Raw genomic sequence first — 12857 nt, 5'->3', positions numbered from 1 at the left:
GTGTGATGTACAGAGATATGGAGAACACGACTGAATCTCTCTGAGCTGGGCTAAAGCTGGGTCAGTGTGATGTACAGAGATATGGAGAACACGACTGAATCTCTCTGAGCTGGGCTAAAGCTGGGTCAGTGTGATGTACAGAGATGTGGAGAACACGACTGAATCTCTCTGAGCCGGGCTAAAGCTGGGTCAGTGTGATGTACAGAGATGTGGAGAACACGACTGAATCTCTCTGAGCTGGGCTAAAGCTGGGTCAGTGTGATGTACAGAGATATGGAGAACACGACTGAATCTCTCTGAGCTGGGCTAAAGCTGGGTCAGTGTGATATACAGAGATATGGAGAACACGACTGAATCTCTCTGAGCTGGGCTAAAGCTGGGTCAGTGTGATATACAGAGATATGGAGAACACGACTGAATCTCTCTGAGCCGGGCTAAAGCTGGGTCAGTGTGATGTACAGAGATGTGGAGAACACGACTGAATCTCTCTGAGCTGGGCTAAAGCTGGGTCAGTGTGATGTACAGAGATGTGGAGAACACGACTGAATCTCTCTGAGCTGGGCTAAAGCTGGGTCAGTGTGATGTACAGAGATATGGAGAACACGACTGAATCTCTCTGAGCTGGGCTAAAGCTGGGTCAGTGTGATATACAGAGATGTGGAGAACACGACTGAATCTCTCTGAGCTGGGCTAAAGCTGGGTCAGTGTGATGTACAGAGATGTGGAGAACACGACTGAATCTCTCTGAGCTGGGCTAAAGCTGGGTCAGTGTGATATACAGAGATGTGGAGAACTCGACTGAATCTCTCTGAGCCGGGCTAAAGCTGGGTCAGTGTGATGTACAGAGATGTGGAGAACATGACTGAATCTCTCTGAGCCGGGCTAAAGCTGGGTCAGTGTGATGTACAGAGATGTGGAGAACATGACTGAATCTCTCTGAGCTGGGCTAAAGCTGGGTCAGTGTGATGTACAGAGATGTGGAGAACATGACTGAATCTCTCTGAGCCGGGCTAAAGCTGGGTCAGTGTGATATACAGAGATGTGGAGAACACGACTGAATCTCTCTGAGCTGGGCTAAAGCTGGGTCAGTGTGATGTACAGAGATGTGGAGAACACGACTGAATCTCTCTGAGCTGGGCTAAAGCTGGGTCAGTGTGATGTACAGAGATGTGGAGAACATGACTGAATCTCTCTGAGCCGGGCTAAAGCTGGGTCAGTGTGATGTACAGAGATGTGGAGAACTCGACTGAATCTCTCTGAGCCGGGCTAAAGCTGGGTCAGTGTGATGTACAGAGATGTGGAGAACATGACTGAATCTCTTTGAGCCGGGCTAAAGCTGGGTCAGTGTGATGTACAGAGCTCTAGGGGAAATGTGTTTGAGTCCAGGTAGACTCTACTGGATTACATTTAACTGGCACATTAAAAACCCAAACCATGAACAAGAGAAGTGAAGCAGCCAGTGCCACTCTGACACAGCAGGAGAACAAACACTGTTAGAGAGGAGAAGTTTGAGCATCAAACAAACATTAGAGTTAGAAAAGCAGCTGCGCTCTCACAATACATCCACAGAAGGGTCGTTTCCGTGGCAACTGCTCTATTGTGTTTACAGCTGGGATGGAAATATTTGTCCAAATCAGTCCGTCTGCAGGATGATTCGTCTTTATATACTACAGTTCCTGTGAAACCTGTATCACAGAAGACCTCAGGAGTGTAATCTCACTGGCTTACAGGGATTCTGTAGTTACAGAAAACTAAACGTTTGTCATCTTTTACTCACTTCCAAACCTGTGTGACTTTATGTGTTGAAAAATATTTCAATGATTTTTTGTCCATACAATGAAAGGCAACGGGATCTAAAACAAAGTTAGACCCAAATGAAAACATATAAATCTATCTTTGAGTTTCCCGTTCGATATGAAGGTGATGATAGAATTTATTTATTTTTTCAGGTGAACATTCAGAAGCTTTCTGCCTGCGTTTGGTGTAAAGCGTCAATCATCAGCTGATTCAAGCAGAGGAACTGCAGTGTTATTGAAGCCAAGCCATTCCTCAAAACATATTAGGTTGATCATGAACACAAGCCGAGGTCAGGAATGCAGTTCTTTGGCAGCGAGAACGAACAGCTCTGCGTTATTTTACAGATGGAGCACAATCCAGCTTTTGTGGACATGATGTCATCCTTAGGGAAAGATAACTCCAGCGCTGGTCATAATGGCAGATTGCTTGTGTTTCGACCCAACAGAGGAACTGTGCCAACTATCCGTCATTCTGAGGGTAATTAGGGTAAAGAATGGGTTTTTTCTGTGACCTTGAACTCCTCATTAAAATATGAGCCTCGCCTGCATACAGTAATGGAGTCACTTTAAGGCAAACTATTAAGGAGAACTATATAATATAGCAACTTTCAGCATTAAATTAACAGAAAGACATATGGACATCATAATAAATTATGAAGATGGCCAATCAAATCAAAGAGGGCAGGGCTTAACTATTCCAACAAGACGTTTTAGCAGTGAAAGAGTGTGTCGGACATGTAAGTAGCTAAAAATTTAATATTGGACAACTGATTTACAATAGAAACATTCAGTGACCGAAAGTAATATCCAGTGAAGCAAACTATTCAACTTTGTTGTTGATGATCTTAATTGTAGATTTGATTGAAGTTTACATTAACAGAAACATTCCATTGCAAAAACGTTGAAAACACCTTTAAAATAGTTAAAAGTGCTATACAAACCAGATTACCACAGGAACAGAACAGGGCTTCATTTCTGTTACTGCAACTTTCATAAACCCTGGTGAAGGTTTGATTCGTTTTCACGAATCAATTCAGTCGAAGGTTGTTTTAAAGAATCGCTTCGAAAAACAGATTCAGCCATTATTTCCCGCCATAACGCATCCCGTGACGTCAGGTTCACACGCTCGAAACCAGACACGATTCAGTTCATATAAACAACAATAATTTAGAAACTTAATATAATTAGCCTTTACATTAAACAATGACTAAAGTTACTAAACTTATTTTGCATATCTTGGCTGAAAAAAATATTTGCACATATAAATGTTTGCATGTATAGGCCTAATAAAATGCTGTTACTTATTAAAATCAACTCTGTTTCGTTGGTAGGTCAGATACAATCAACTCTTAAACACATCTCCAGTACATTATATGTGTAACATTTCTGCTATTAAATTAACTTAATTTTCGCCCCATCAGTCAAATTTCCCGCTGCTCTTCCTAATACAGAATGTGCCAAAAAAACAAAAAAAAACAGCGTTTGGCTTCCCAAAGGACAGATTCGACAGACACGATTCATTCTCAGCTTCAGGCCGATTCACCTGCGCACTATAGCTCAGATCGGCACTGCGAGCCGGTTCGACAGATTCAGTAAAAAGATCCGACTCAAAAGAACGAGTCGTTCACTAATCGGACATGCCCACCACTAACTATTTTCTGCAGCTCATATACATTAGTGTAACACATAAACACGAGTTATTGATGTTGTGCCATACCTGAGTGAAGGGAGAATGCGCGCGCAGGAGGACAGAAGCTGACAGTGATGAAGATGAAGATGATGAAGATGATCCTCCAGCTCCAGACTCTGCTGATCAGAAATAAAGATGAAGATGAGCTGAGGCCAGGTGATTCTCAGAATGAAGTGAGTGAAATATGAGGCACATGCACAGGACAGGTCAGTCACCTGAGCACTGAGGCGCGTGCACGAGCCATGTCTGTGGTCCAGGAGGTGTTCGTGTCTCGGGTCCCGTTAGAGACTGTGATCTCTCTCTCTCTCTCACACACACACACACACTCACTCTCTCTCTGCTGTGAGACTGATCGAGAGCTGCTCCACGTGAACAAAGGCAGTCTCAGTTCGGACTCTGAAATACGACTCCAGCTCCTCCTCAACTCCACACACACACACACACACACACACACACACTCAGAGTTAAATCCTCACCTAACAAACATCATCTGTGGTTCCTCGTGCTCGCGCCTCTTCCGATGAGATTCTGTGACTGAAATCTATAGTGAGTCTGGCACAGCTCTTGTGCTTCATAAGACAGAATAATGGAGTTTAGTTGTGTTGTTACCTGCCAGAAGCCAAAGCATGAGAGATATAAAAAAATAATAAAAAAAACATAAAAAAACAGGGGTCCCGAAAGACACAAAAGTGTCTTAAATGTTTATGGATATAATTGTATCAGTTGATAAAATATTAAACCAAGTGTTATTTGCAAACAAGAGCTTTTCTCAAAACTAGCTCAGATTTTGTGTGTGTGTGTGTGTGTGTGTGTGTGTGTGTGTGTGTGTGTGTGTGTGTGTCTATTTTAGATGTAAATTCATGCTGGGTTTTTTTTGTAGTTAATTGGAAGTTATTAATCTATACAAAATAAATAAATTAATTAATTAATACATTTGTTAAACCTTGGTTTGATATAATACAAAGATAAATATTTACTTTTTTAAGAATTAAGAATTAACTTTTTTTTTAAATCAAGAAAGTATGACTTACTTCTTCAAATACGTTTTGGGGTCTTAAAAATTGCATTACATACATAAATTGCATTATATAAAATAGAATAAACCGTTGAGTGATGACTGAAACTCTTTTATCGAGTGTTAAAGACACACACATGACCAGCGTCGGCCAATAGTGAGCCTCCGTTCTGACGTACAACCCAGCGCTGTTACACTACGTCAACTCACTCAGAGACACACTGAAGAACATGAAGAGTTGAATAAAGTCGTTATTTTGGAGGGTTTTGCGCACAAAAAGTATGAAAAACTTAAAGTTGAGCCGCTGTAGTCACTTGGACTATTTTAACGATGTCTTTACTAACTTTTCTGAGCCGGCAGATATCGATTACCTAGCAGCCTATGGAGGAGTGAGACAGCTCTCAAGAGTTCATCAGAAATATCTTAATTTGTGTTCTGAAGATGAACGAAAGTCTGACGGGGTTTACTAACCCTTTAAGAGTGAGGGATTGACAGATGAACATTATGAACACAATCATCAGGATTCTCTGATTCTTCTGCAAACATCATGTTAAATCATCATAAATCATGATGTCAGATACTCATCATGTTGAGTCATTCATCAAGCCTCTGATGTCACGTCTGCGTGTCCAGCCCGACGACCGCAGATGCCGTGGGTTCATGCTCTGATTCACTGATGCTGTTGATGGATGTAATGGGCATTACCTGCAGTCGTGTAACTCTTCAATCATCAGGACATTAAAGATCGTACGGCTGCAACAGAGGCGGAGCAATAATTCATAAGATTTAAATTTTTGTGTGTAATATCTGTCAATTTAAAAGAAAGTTGCTGTGGTAATTCTCAGAGGATCTGCAAGTGAATGACAGGGTTTTCCCAGAATCGGGCGTTTCTTACAGCAAACATGTTTTTGAGATAAATGAAGCATAGCTTAAACATAAATACGTATTTGTTAAAATATAACTTAATATGGAGCATCAAAAGGTAAGTTGTTACAGTTTTTTTTTTATTGGCTTTGGTACTATTTTCACAAGTAAGGTGTACATTTTCAAAACTCTTAGTACAAAAACCCACACTGATCACACTTGTAACACAGCTAGTCATTCTTTCAAAACCTGATCTCATGCTTTCATTACAGTTATACACACTTCAGTCCACATAATCATCGTTTCAAACACAAGATTATTGTAATATGTAATGAGAACATTTGGTTTAATCACAGAAACACAACAGTATGATCTTCTTTCAATTTAGTACTTTTAACAATCAGTTCATTCAACAGCAAACAATGCAAGAGACATGTTTCAAATCACCGTTGTTGCTGAAATAATTACAGTAATACAGGCTATGCCACATTAGAAAATACACGTGCATAACCTAACTTATGTAATTGAATTCATAATGTTTGTAATAGTATCTGTCCAGTGTGTTATCAGAAGGTGTGATGAAGCACAGCCATGAGGTTCTGTGCTAGAACAGAGTTTGCTGGCAATGAATACAGTAAATAATTTTGACTATTTGACTGAATATACTGTAGTGGACCTTTACAGATGAAGGGTGAGTTACAGTAATGCGGCAGTCTCTACCATCTTTATACAGTATCACATGGCATACATACATAATGTAAAATGCTGTATTTGATGCCGTCTGTCTCCCTTCTACTGATGCATCTCTGATCACTCTGATGTTTTACAGTCATTGACTGTTTCCTCTTATACTCTATCCTGCTTTACAGTATTTTCACAAATGGCAAATTTCTCTGTATCTTTCTCTCTCTCTCTCACACACACACACACACATGCGTGTGCACACACTTTGAACATCATGGTGGTTTTTATCTATAAATCACTTGTGTACAAATAATTCATTACATTTGGTTATCCATATCAGAAATTGCAAACAAGTTCTATAGAAACACTGTAAAACATTTCTAACCTCTCCAAGTCAAAAAGCGAATAAAAAAAACTGTAATGTTCTTTTCCAATCAAATCAAAAAGGACAGAATCCCAATAAAATATCTATATTAATAATGCACTAAACCAAATGATCGTAACGTTTAATATCTTCATGGACCGACTGATCGGAGGGTATTCTGTGCACCAGTTCTCCAGTTCTCAGATGTCAGTCAAACGCATCATGACGTACAGTAAATCACTCAAGGGAAGATTTATTTAGCAATACTCCAAAACACTTTATTACGCTCAGCATTTGATCAGAAACAGCCAGCCGGATGGAAACAGGTTTCACTTTGCTGATAACAGAACTGTGCAAAAAGCCGTATGGAAACGTGGCAAATGATGATGTCTGAGTGAATAACAGCTTTAACTCAAAGCTTTCAAATGACTTCAGAAGAACTGCAGCACACACACTCACACACTCACACACACACTCACAGTCCCTAATGTTGCAATTGTATTGAAAAGAGCAGCATGAACATTCTTCTAAATATCTTCTTTTATGGTCCGCAGTCATACAGTTGTGGAAGGATAGTCTTTGAGTCGACTGTGCCTCGGGTTAGTCAAGTTAAAGGAATCTGTCTCAGTGTGAGGGAAGACCTCGATCAAACCACTGACTGGACATCTCTCGGACTCATTTACCCTCAGCGCTCGTCCTCGTCCATCATCACAGCGAGATAACAGCGAGATAACAGCGAGATGACATTCCTGTCCTGATATAGTGGCGTCACGGATCCTGATAACGCTTCCGAAGCTCCGAGAGCATTCCTCTGACAGGCCGAGTGTTTTGTGTTTCGAGCGTTCATGTGTTTCGAGTGTTCGAGTGTTTCGAGCGTTTCATGTGTTTCAAGTGTTCGTGTGTTCGTGTGTTTGGAGTGTTTCGTGTGTTCGAGTGTTCGAGTTTTCGAGTGTTTCGAGCGTTTCATGTGTTTCAAGTGTTCGTGTGTTTGGAGTGTTTCGTGTGTTTGAGTGTTCGAGTGTTTAGAGTGTTTCGAGTGTTTGAGTGTTTCGAGTGTTCAAGTGTTTCGAGTGTTCGAGTGTTTCAAGTGTTCGATTGTTTCGAGCGTTTCAAGTGTTCGTGTGTTTCGAGTGTTTCGAGTGTTCAAGTGTTTCGAGTGTTCGAGTGTTTCGAGTGTTTCGAGTGTTTCAAGTGTTCGATTGTTTCGAGCGTTTCGTGTGTTTCAAGTGTTCGTGTGTTTCGTGTGTTTCGAGTGTTTCAAGTGTTCGATTGTTTCGAGCGTTTCGTGTGTTTCAAGTGTTCGTGTGTTTCGAGTGTTTCAAGTGTTCGAGTGTTTCGAGTGTTCGAGTGTTTCGAGTGTTTCGAGTGTTCGAGTGTTTCGAGTGTTCGAGTGTTTCGAGTGTTTCGAGTGTTTCGTGTGTTTGAGTGTTTGAGTGTTTGAGTGTTTGAGTGTTTGAGTGTTTGAGTGTTCGAGTGTTCGAGTGTTTCGTGTGTTCGAGTGTTTCGAGTGTTCGAGTGTTTCGAGTGTTTCGAGTGTTCGAGTGTTTCGAGCGTTTCGTGTGTTCGAGTGTTTCGAGCGTTTCGTGTGTTTCAAGTGTTCGTGTGTTTGGAGTGTTTCGAGTGTTTCGAGTGTTTCGTGTGTTTGAGTGTTTGAGTGTTCGAGTGTTTGAGTGTTCGAGTGTTCGAGTGTTTCGAGTGTTCGTGTGTTTCGAGTGTTCGAGTGTTTCGAGTGTTTCGAGTGTTCGAGTGTTTCGAGTGTTTCGAGTTTTTCGTGTGTTTGAGTGTTTGAGTGTTTGAGTGTTTGAGTGTTCGAGTGTTCGAGTGTTTCGAGTGTTCGAGTGTTTCGAGTGTTCGAGTGTTTCAAGTGTTTGGAGTGTTTCGTGTGTTTCGAGTGTTCGAGTGTTTCGAGCGTTTCGTGTGTTCGAGTGTTTCGAGCGTTTTGTGTGTTTCAAGTGTTCGTGTGTTTGGAGTGTTTCGAGTGTTCAAGTGTTTCGAGTGTTCGAGTGTTTCGAGCGTTTCGTGTGTTTCAAGTGTTCGTGTGTTTGGAGTGTTTCGAGTGTTCAAGTGTTTCGAGTGTTCGAGTGTTTCGAGTGTTTCAAGTGTTCGATTGTTTCGAGCGTTTCGTGTGTTTCAAGTGTTCGTGTGTTTCGAGTGTTTCGAGTGTTCGAGTGTTCGAGTGTTTCGAGCGTTTCGTGTGTTTCAAGTGTTCGTGTGTTTCGAGTGTTTCGAGTGTTCGTGTGTTTGGAGTGTTCGATTGTTTCGAGCGTTTCGAGCGTTTCAAGTGTTCGTGTGTTTGGAGAGTTTCGTGTGTTTGAGTGTTCGAGTGTTTCGAGTGTTCGATTGTTTCGAGCGTTTCAAGTGTTCGTGTGTTTCGAGTGTTTCGAGTGTTCAAGTGTTTCGAGTGTTCGAGTGTTTCAAGTGTTCGATTGTTTCGAGCGTTTCAAGTGTTCGTGTGTTTCGAGTGTTTCGAGTGTTCAAGTGTTTCGAGTGTTCGAGTGTTTCGAGTGTTCGATTGTTTCGAGCGTTTCGTGTGTTTCGTGTGTTTCAAGTGTTCGTGTGTTTCGTGTGTTTCGAGTGTTTCGAGTGTTCGAGTGTTTCGAGCGTTTCGTGTGTTTCAAGTGTTCGTGTGTTTGGAGTGTTTCGTGTATTTGAGTGGTCGAGTGTTTCGAGTGTTCGATTGTTTCGAGCGTTTCAAGTGTTCGTGTGTTTCGAGTGTTTCGAGTGTTTCAAGTGTTCGATTGTTTCGAGCGTTTCAAGTGTTCGTGTGTTTCGAGTGTTTCGAGTGTTCAAGTGTTTCGTGTATTTGAGTGGTCGAGTGTTTCGAGTGTTTCGAGCGTTTCGTGTGTTTCAAGTGTTCGTGTGTTTCGAGTGTTCGAGTGTTCGAGTGTTTCGAGCGTTTCGTGTGTTTCAAGTGTTCGTGTGTTTGGAGTGTTTCGTGTATTTGAGTGGTCGAGTGTTTCGAGTGTTTCGAGTGTTCGATTGTTTCGAGCGTTTCAAGTGTTCGTGTGTTTCGAGTGTTTCGTGTGTTTGAGTGTTCGAGCGTTTCAAGTGTTCGTGTGTTTGGAGTGTTTCGTGTATTTGAGTGGTCGAGTGTTTCGAGTGTTCGATTGTTTCGAGCGTTTCAAGTGTTCGTGTGTTTCGAGTGTTTCGAGTGTTTGAGTGTTCGAGTGTTTGGAGCGTTTCAAGTTGTGGCGGAGCTGAAACACTACAAAAACAAATTAAATCATTAAATCAAGGTTGTCTCCGCCCATTTCCGTTGCTAAGTGGGGAAAAAGGAAATGAGGTTATCACATAAAAGGAGGAACTTATTCTGAAGGAATGGAGAGAGAGAAAGTGTTGAAAAAGACGTGAAGTTTGTAGTTACGAGGGCGATTTATCGAGGTGAGAACCGGAAAGCCTCAATAACAGTCGAACGCCAACTGAAAGTAACCACATGAACTGAACTCTGGTGGTAATTCCGTGGTGGATTAGTAAATGCAAAAGAAGGTGTTGTTTTCCCTTACCTGGGAGGCGGTGACGCAATCGTCAGCGGGTAGAACGCTGTGCCTCTGCTGGAGCGGATGCAGGAGAGTAAACCGCTCTCCACAACGATATCTTCAGTGCGGAGCGTGTAAAAGAACCCCAAACGAGCTGTGTTAAGGACCGTCTGGATCCTGTGGCTGTTTCCATTTACCATCCAACAGTTTCCCCATTTCTAAAGGCTACGGCGTGGCTGTATTCGCGGCTGGTTTTTTCCAAACACTCACACAAATTCACCTCTGCACTTTCCACATCCGGGTTATCCGGTCCCCCACAAACTAAGTAGTGAGTAATATATTTTTTTTATTATTTTTTTTTTTGGCCCGGTTTTTTATTTTATAAAAAAAATAATAATAATTTTGCCACCAAACAAAATTGACATTTTTTGATATATTTTTGTTGTTGTTGAGAAAATCTGATTCTGTACCTGGACGGACGAACGAACTGTTGAATCCGTGGTCTTTGTAAAGAAGATTGGTCTGGGAATTTAAAGTGGTTGTATATTTTTTCCTTTTTGTTCTTTTTTGTGTGAAATGGTATGAAATACAGACATTTCTAAACTGATTCTGAACTGTCCTTGGTGATTTTTCTTTTTCTTTTTTGATTTTGAGTATGTAACTGGTGGCATCTGAGCTATCTGGGTTATTGTTCTGAAAATATTGACAGGGTTACACCTGTCTGGCGCCCGAACTTACTAACTTTTATTTGAACAATCATTGGTTGATTATTTGAATTCATTATCGGGTTACCACCGTTACAAAGTGTTCGTGTGTTTCGTGTGTTTCGTGTGTTTCGAGTGTTTGAGTGTTCGAGTGTTTCGAGCGTTTCAAGTGTTCGTGTGTTTCGAGTGTTTCGAGTGTTCGATTGTTTCGAGCGTTTCAAGTGTTCGTGTGTTTGGAGTGTTTGGAGTGTTCGATTGTTTCGAGCGTTTCAAGTGTTCGTGTGTTTCGAGTGTTTCGAGTGTTCGATTGTTTCAAGCGTTTCAAGTGTTCGTGTGTTTGGAGTGTTTCGTGTGTTTGGAGTGTTTGGAGTGTTCGAGTGTTTCGAGTGTTCGAGTGTTCGTGTGTTTGGAGTGTTTCGTGTGTTTGGAGTGTTCGATTGTTTGGAGTGTTCGAGTGTTTGGAGTGTTCGAGTGTTTCGAGTGTTCGAGTGTTCGTGTGTTTGGAGTGTTTCGTGTGTTTGGAGTGTTCGATTGTTTGGAGTGTTTCGTGTGTTTCGAGTGTTCGATTGTTTTGAGCGTTTCAAGTGTTCGTGTGTTTGGAGTGTTTCGTGTGTTTGGAGTGTTCGAGTGTTTCGAGTGTTTCGAGTGTTCGAGTGTTTCGAGCGTTTCGTGTGTTTCAAGTGTTCGTGTGTTTGGAGTGTTTCGAGTGTTCGATTGTTTCGAGCGTTTCAAGTGTTTCGTGTGTTTCGTGTGTTTCGTGTGTTTCGTGTGTTTCGTGTGTTTCGAGTGTTTCGAGTGTTCGATTGTTTCGAGCGTTTCAAGTGTTCGTGTGTTTGGAGTGTTTCGTGTGTTTCGAGTGTTCGATTGTTTCGAGCGTTTCAAGTGTTCGTGTGTTTGGAGTGTTTCGTGTGTTTGGAGTGTTCGAGTGTTCGAGTGTTTCGAGTGTTTCGAGTGTTCGAGTGTTTCGAGCGTTTCGTGTGTTTCAAGTGTTCGTGTGTTTGGAGTGTTTCGTGTGATTTGAGTGTTCGAGTGTTCATGTGTTTCGAGTGTTCGAGTGTTTCGTGTGTTTGAGTGTTCGAGTGTTCGAGTGTTTGTGTGTTTCGAGTGTTCGAGTGTTTCGAGCGTTTCGTGTGTTTCAAGTGTTCGTGTGTTTGGAGTGTTTCGTGTGATTTGAGTGTTCGAGTGTTCATGTGTTTCGAGTGTTCGAGTGTTTCGTGTGTTTGAGTGTTCGAGTGTTCGAGTGTTTGTGTGTTTCGAGTGTTCGAGTGTTTCGAGCGTTTCGTGTGTTTCAAGTGTTCGTGTGTTTGGAGTGTTTCGTGTGTTTCGAGCGTTTCAAGTGTTCGTGTGTTTGGAGTGTTTCGTGTGTTTCGAGTGTTCGATTGTTTCGAGCGTTTCAAGTGTTCGTGTGTTTGGAGTGTTTCGTGTGTTTGGAGTGTTCGAGTGTTCGAGTGTTCGAGTGTTTCGAGTGTTTCGAGCGTTTCAAGTGTTCGTGTGTTTCGTGTGTTTCGTGTGTTTCGAGTGTTTCGAGTGTTCGATTGTTTCGAGCGTTTCAAGTGTTCGTGTGTTTGGAGTGTTTCGTGTGTTTCGAGCGTTTCAAGTGTTCGTGTGTTTGGAGTGTTTCGTGTGTTTCGAGTGTTCGATTGTTTCGAGCGTTTCAAGTGTTCGTGTGTTTGGAGTGTTTCGTGTGTTTGGAGTGTTCGAGTGTTCGAGTGTTCGAGTGTTTCGAGTGTTTCGAGCGTTTCAAGTGTTCGTGTGTTTCGTGTGTTTCGTGTGTTTCGAGTGTTTCGAGTGTTCGATTGTTTCGAGCGTTTCAAGTGTTCGTGTGTTTGGAGTGTTTCGTGTGTTTCGAGCGTTTCAAGTGTTCGTGTGTTTGGAGTGTTTCGTGTGTTTCGAGTGTTCGATTGTTTCGAGCGTTTCAAGTGTTCGTGTGTTTGGAGTGTTTCGTGTGTTTGGAGTGTTCGAGTGTTCGAGTGTTTCGAGTGTTTCGAGTGTTCGAGTGTTTCGAGCGTTTCGTGTGTTTCAAGTGTTCGTGTGTTTGGAGTGTTTCGTGTGATTTGAGTGTTCGAGTGTTCATGTGTTTCGAGTGTTCGAGTGTTTCGTGTGTTTGAGTGTTCGAGTGTTCGAGTGTTTGTGTGTTTCGAGTGTTCGAGTGTTTCGAGCGTTTCGTGTGTTTCAAGTGTTCGTGTGTTTGGAGTGTTTCGTGTGATTTGAGTGTTCGAGTGTTCATGTGTTTCGAGTGTTCGAGTGTTTCGTGTGTTTGAGTG

At 42.0% G+C, this 12857-nt stretch overlaps 1 protein-coding gene and 2 long non-coding RNA genes across 6 annotated transcripts in view; 2 read left to right on the top strand and 1 right to left on the bottom strand.

Moving 5' to 3' along the window:
- The window catches only part of col15a1a (collagen, type XV, alpha 1a), a 105600-nt gene extending 101727 nt beyond the window's left edge, over positions 1–3873 (bottom strand). Inside the window, exons 1-2 of one of the 4 annotated variants that reach the window (XM_082184537.1) lie at positions 3702–3873; positions 3514–3605 (exon numbers count right to left, since the gene is read on the bottom strand). In XM_082184537.1, coding sequence (XP_082040663.1) covers positions 3514–3605; positions 3702–3730 — 121 coding nt within the window. In that variant the 5' untranslated portion in view covers positions 3731–3873. The remainder of the gene's footprint in view (positions 1–3513; positions 3606–3701) is intronic. The other 3 variants (XM_082184539.1, XM_082184538.1, XM_082184536.1) reach the window with 3 other exon arrangements.
- LOC309509733 overlaps positions 1–12857 on the top strand; it is a 310786-nt gene that overhangs the window by 244708 nt on the left and 53221 nt on the right. The window lies entirely within an intron of this gene.
- Positions 1–12857, top strand: part of LOC309509735 — a 183645-nt gene that overhangs the window by 122613 nt on the left and 48175 nt on the right. The gene's annotated exons all lie outside the window — the stretch shown is intronic.

The sequence above is a fragment of the Leuciscus leuciscus genome (genome assembly GCF_965113295.1).
Source record: "Leuciscus leuciscus genome assembly, chromosome: 11".
Taxonomy (NCBI): domain Eukaryota; kingdom Metazoa; phylum Chordata; class Actinopteri; order Cypriniformes; family Leuciscidae; genus Leuciscus; species Leuciscus leuciscus.
Note: the sequence above shows the minus strand (reverse complement) of the source record. Positions and strands in the feature narration are given on the sequence as shown.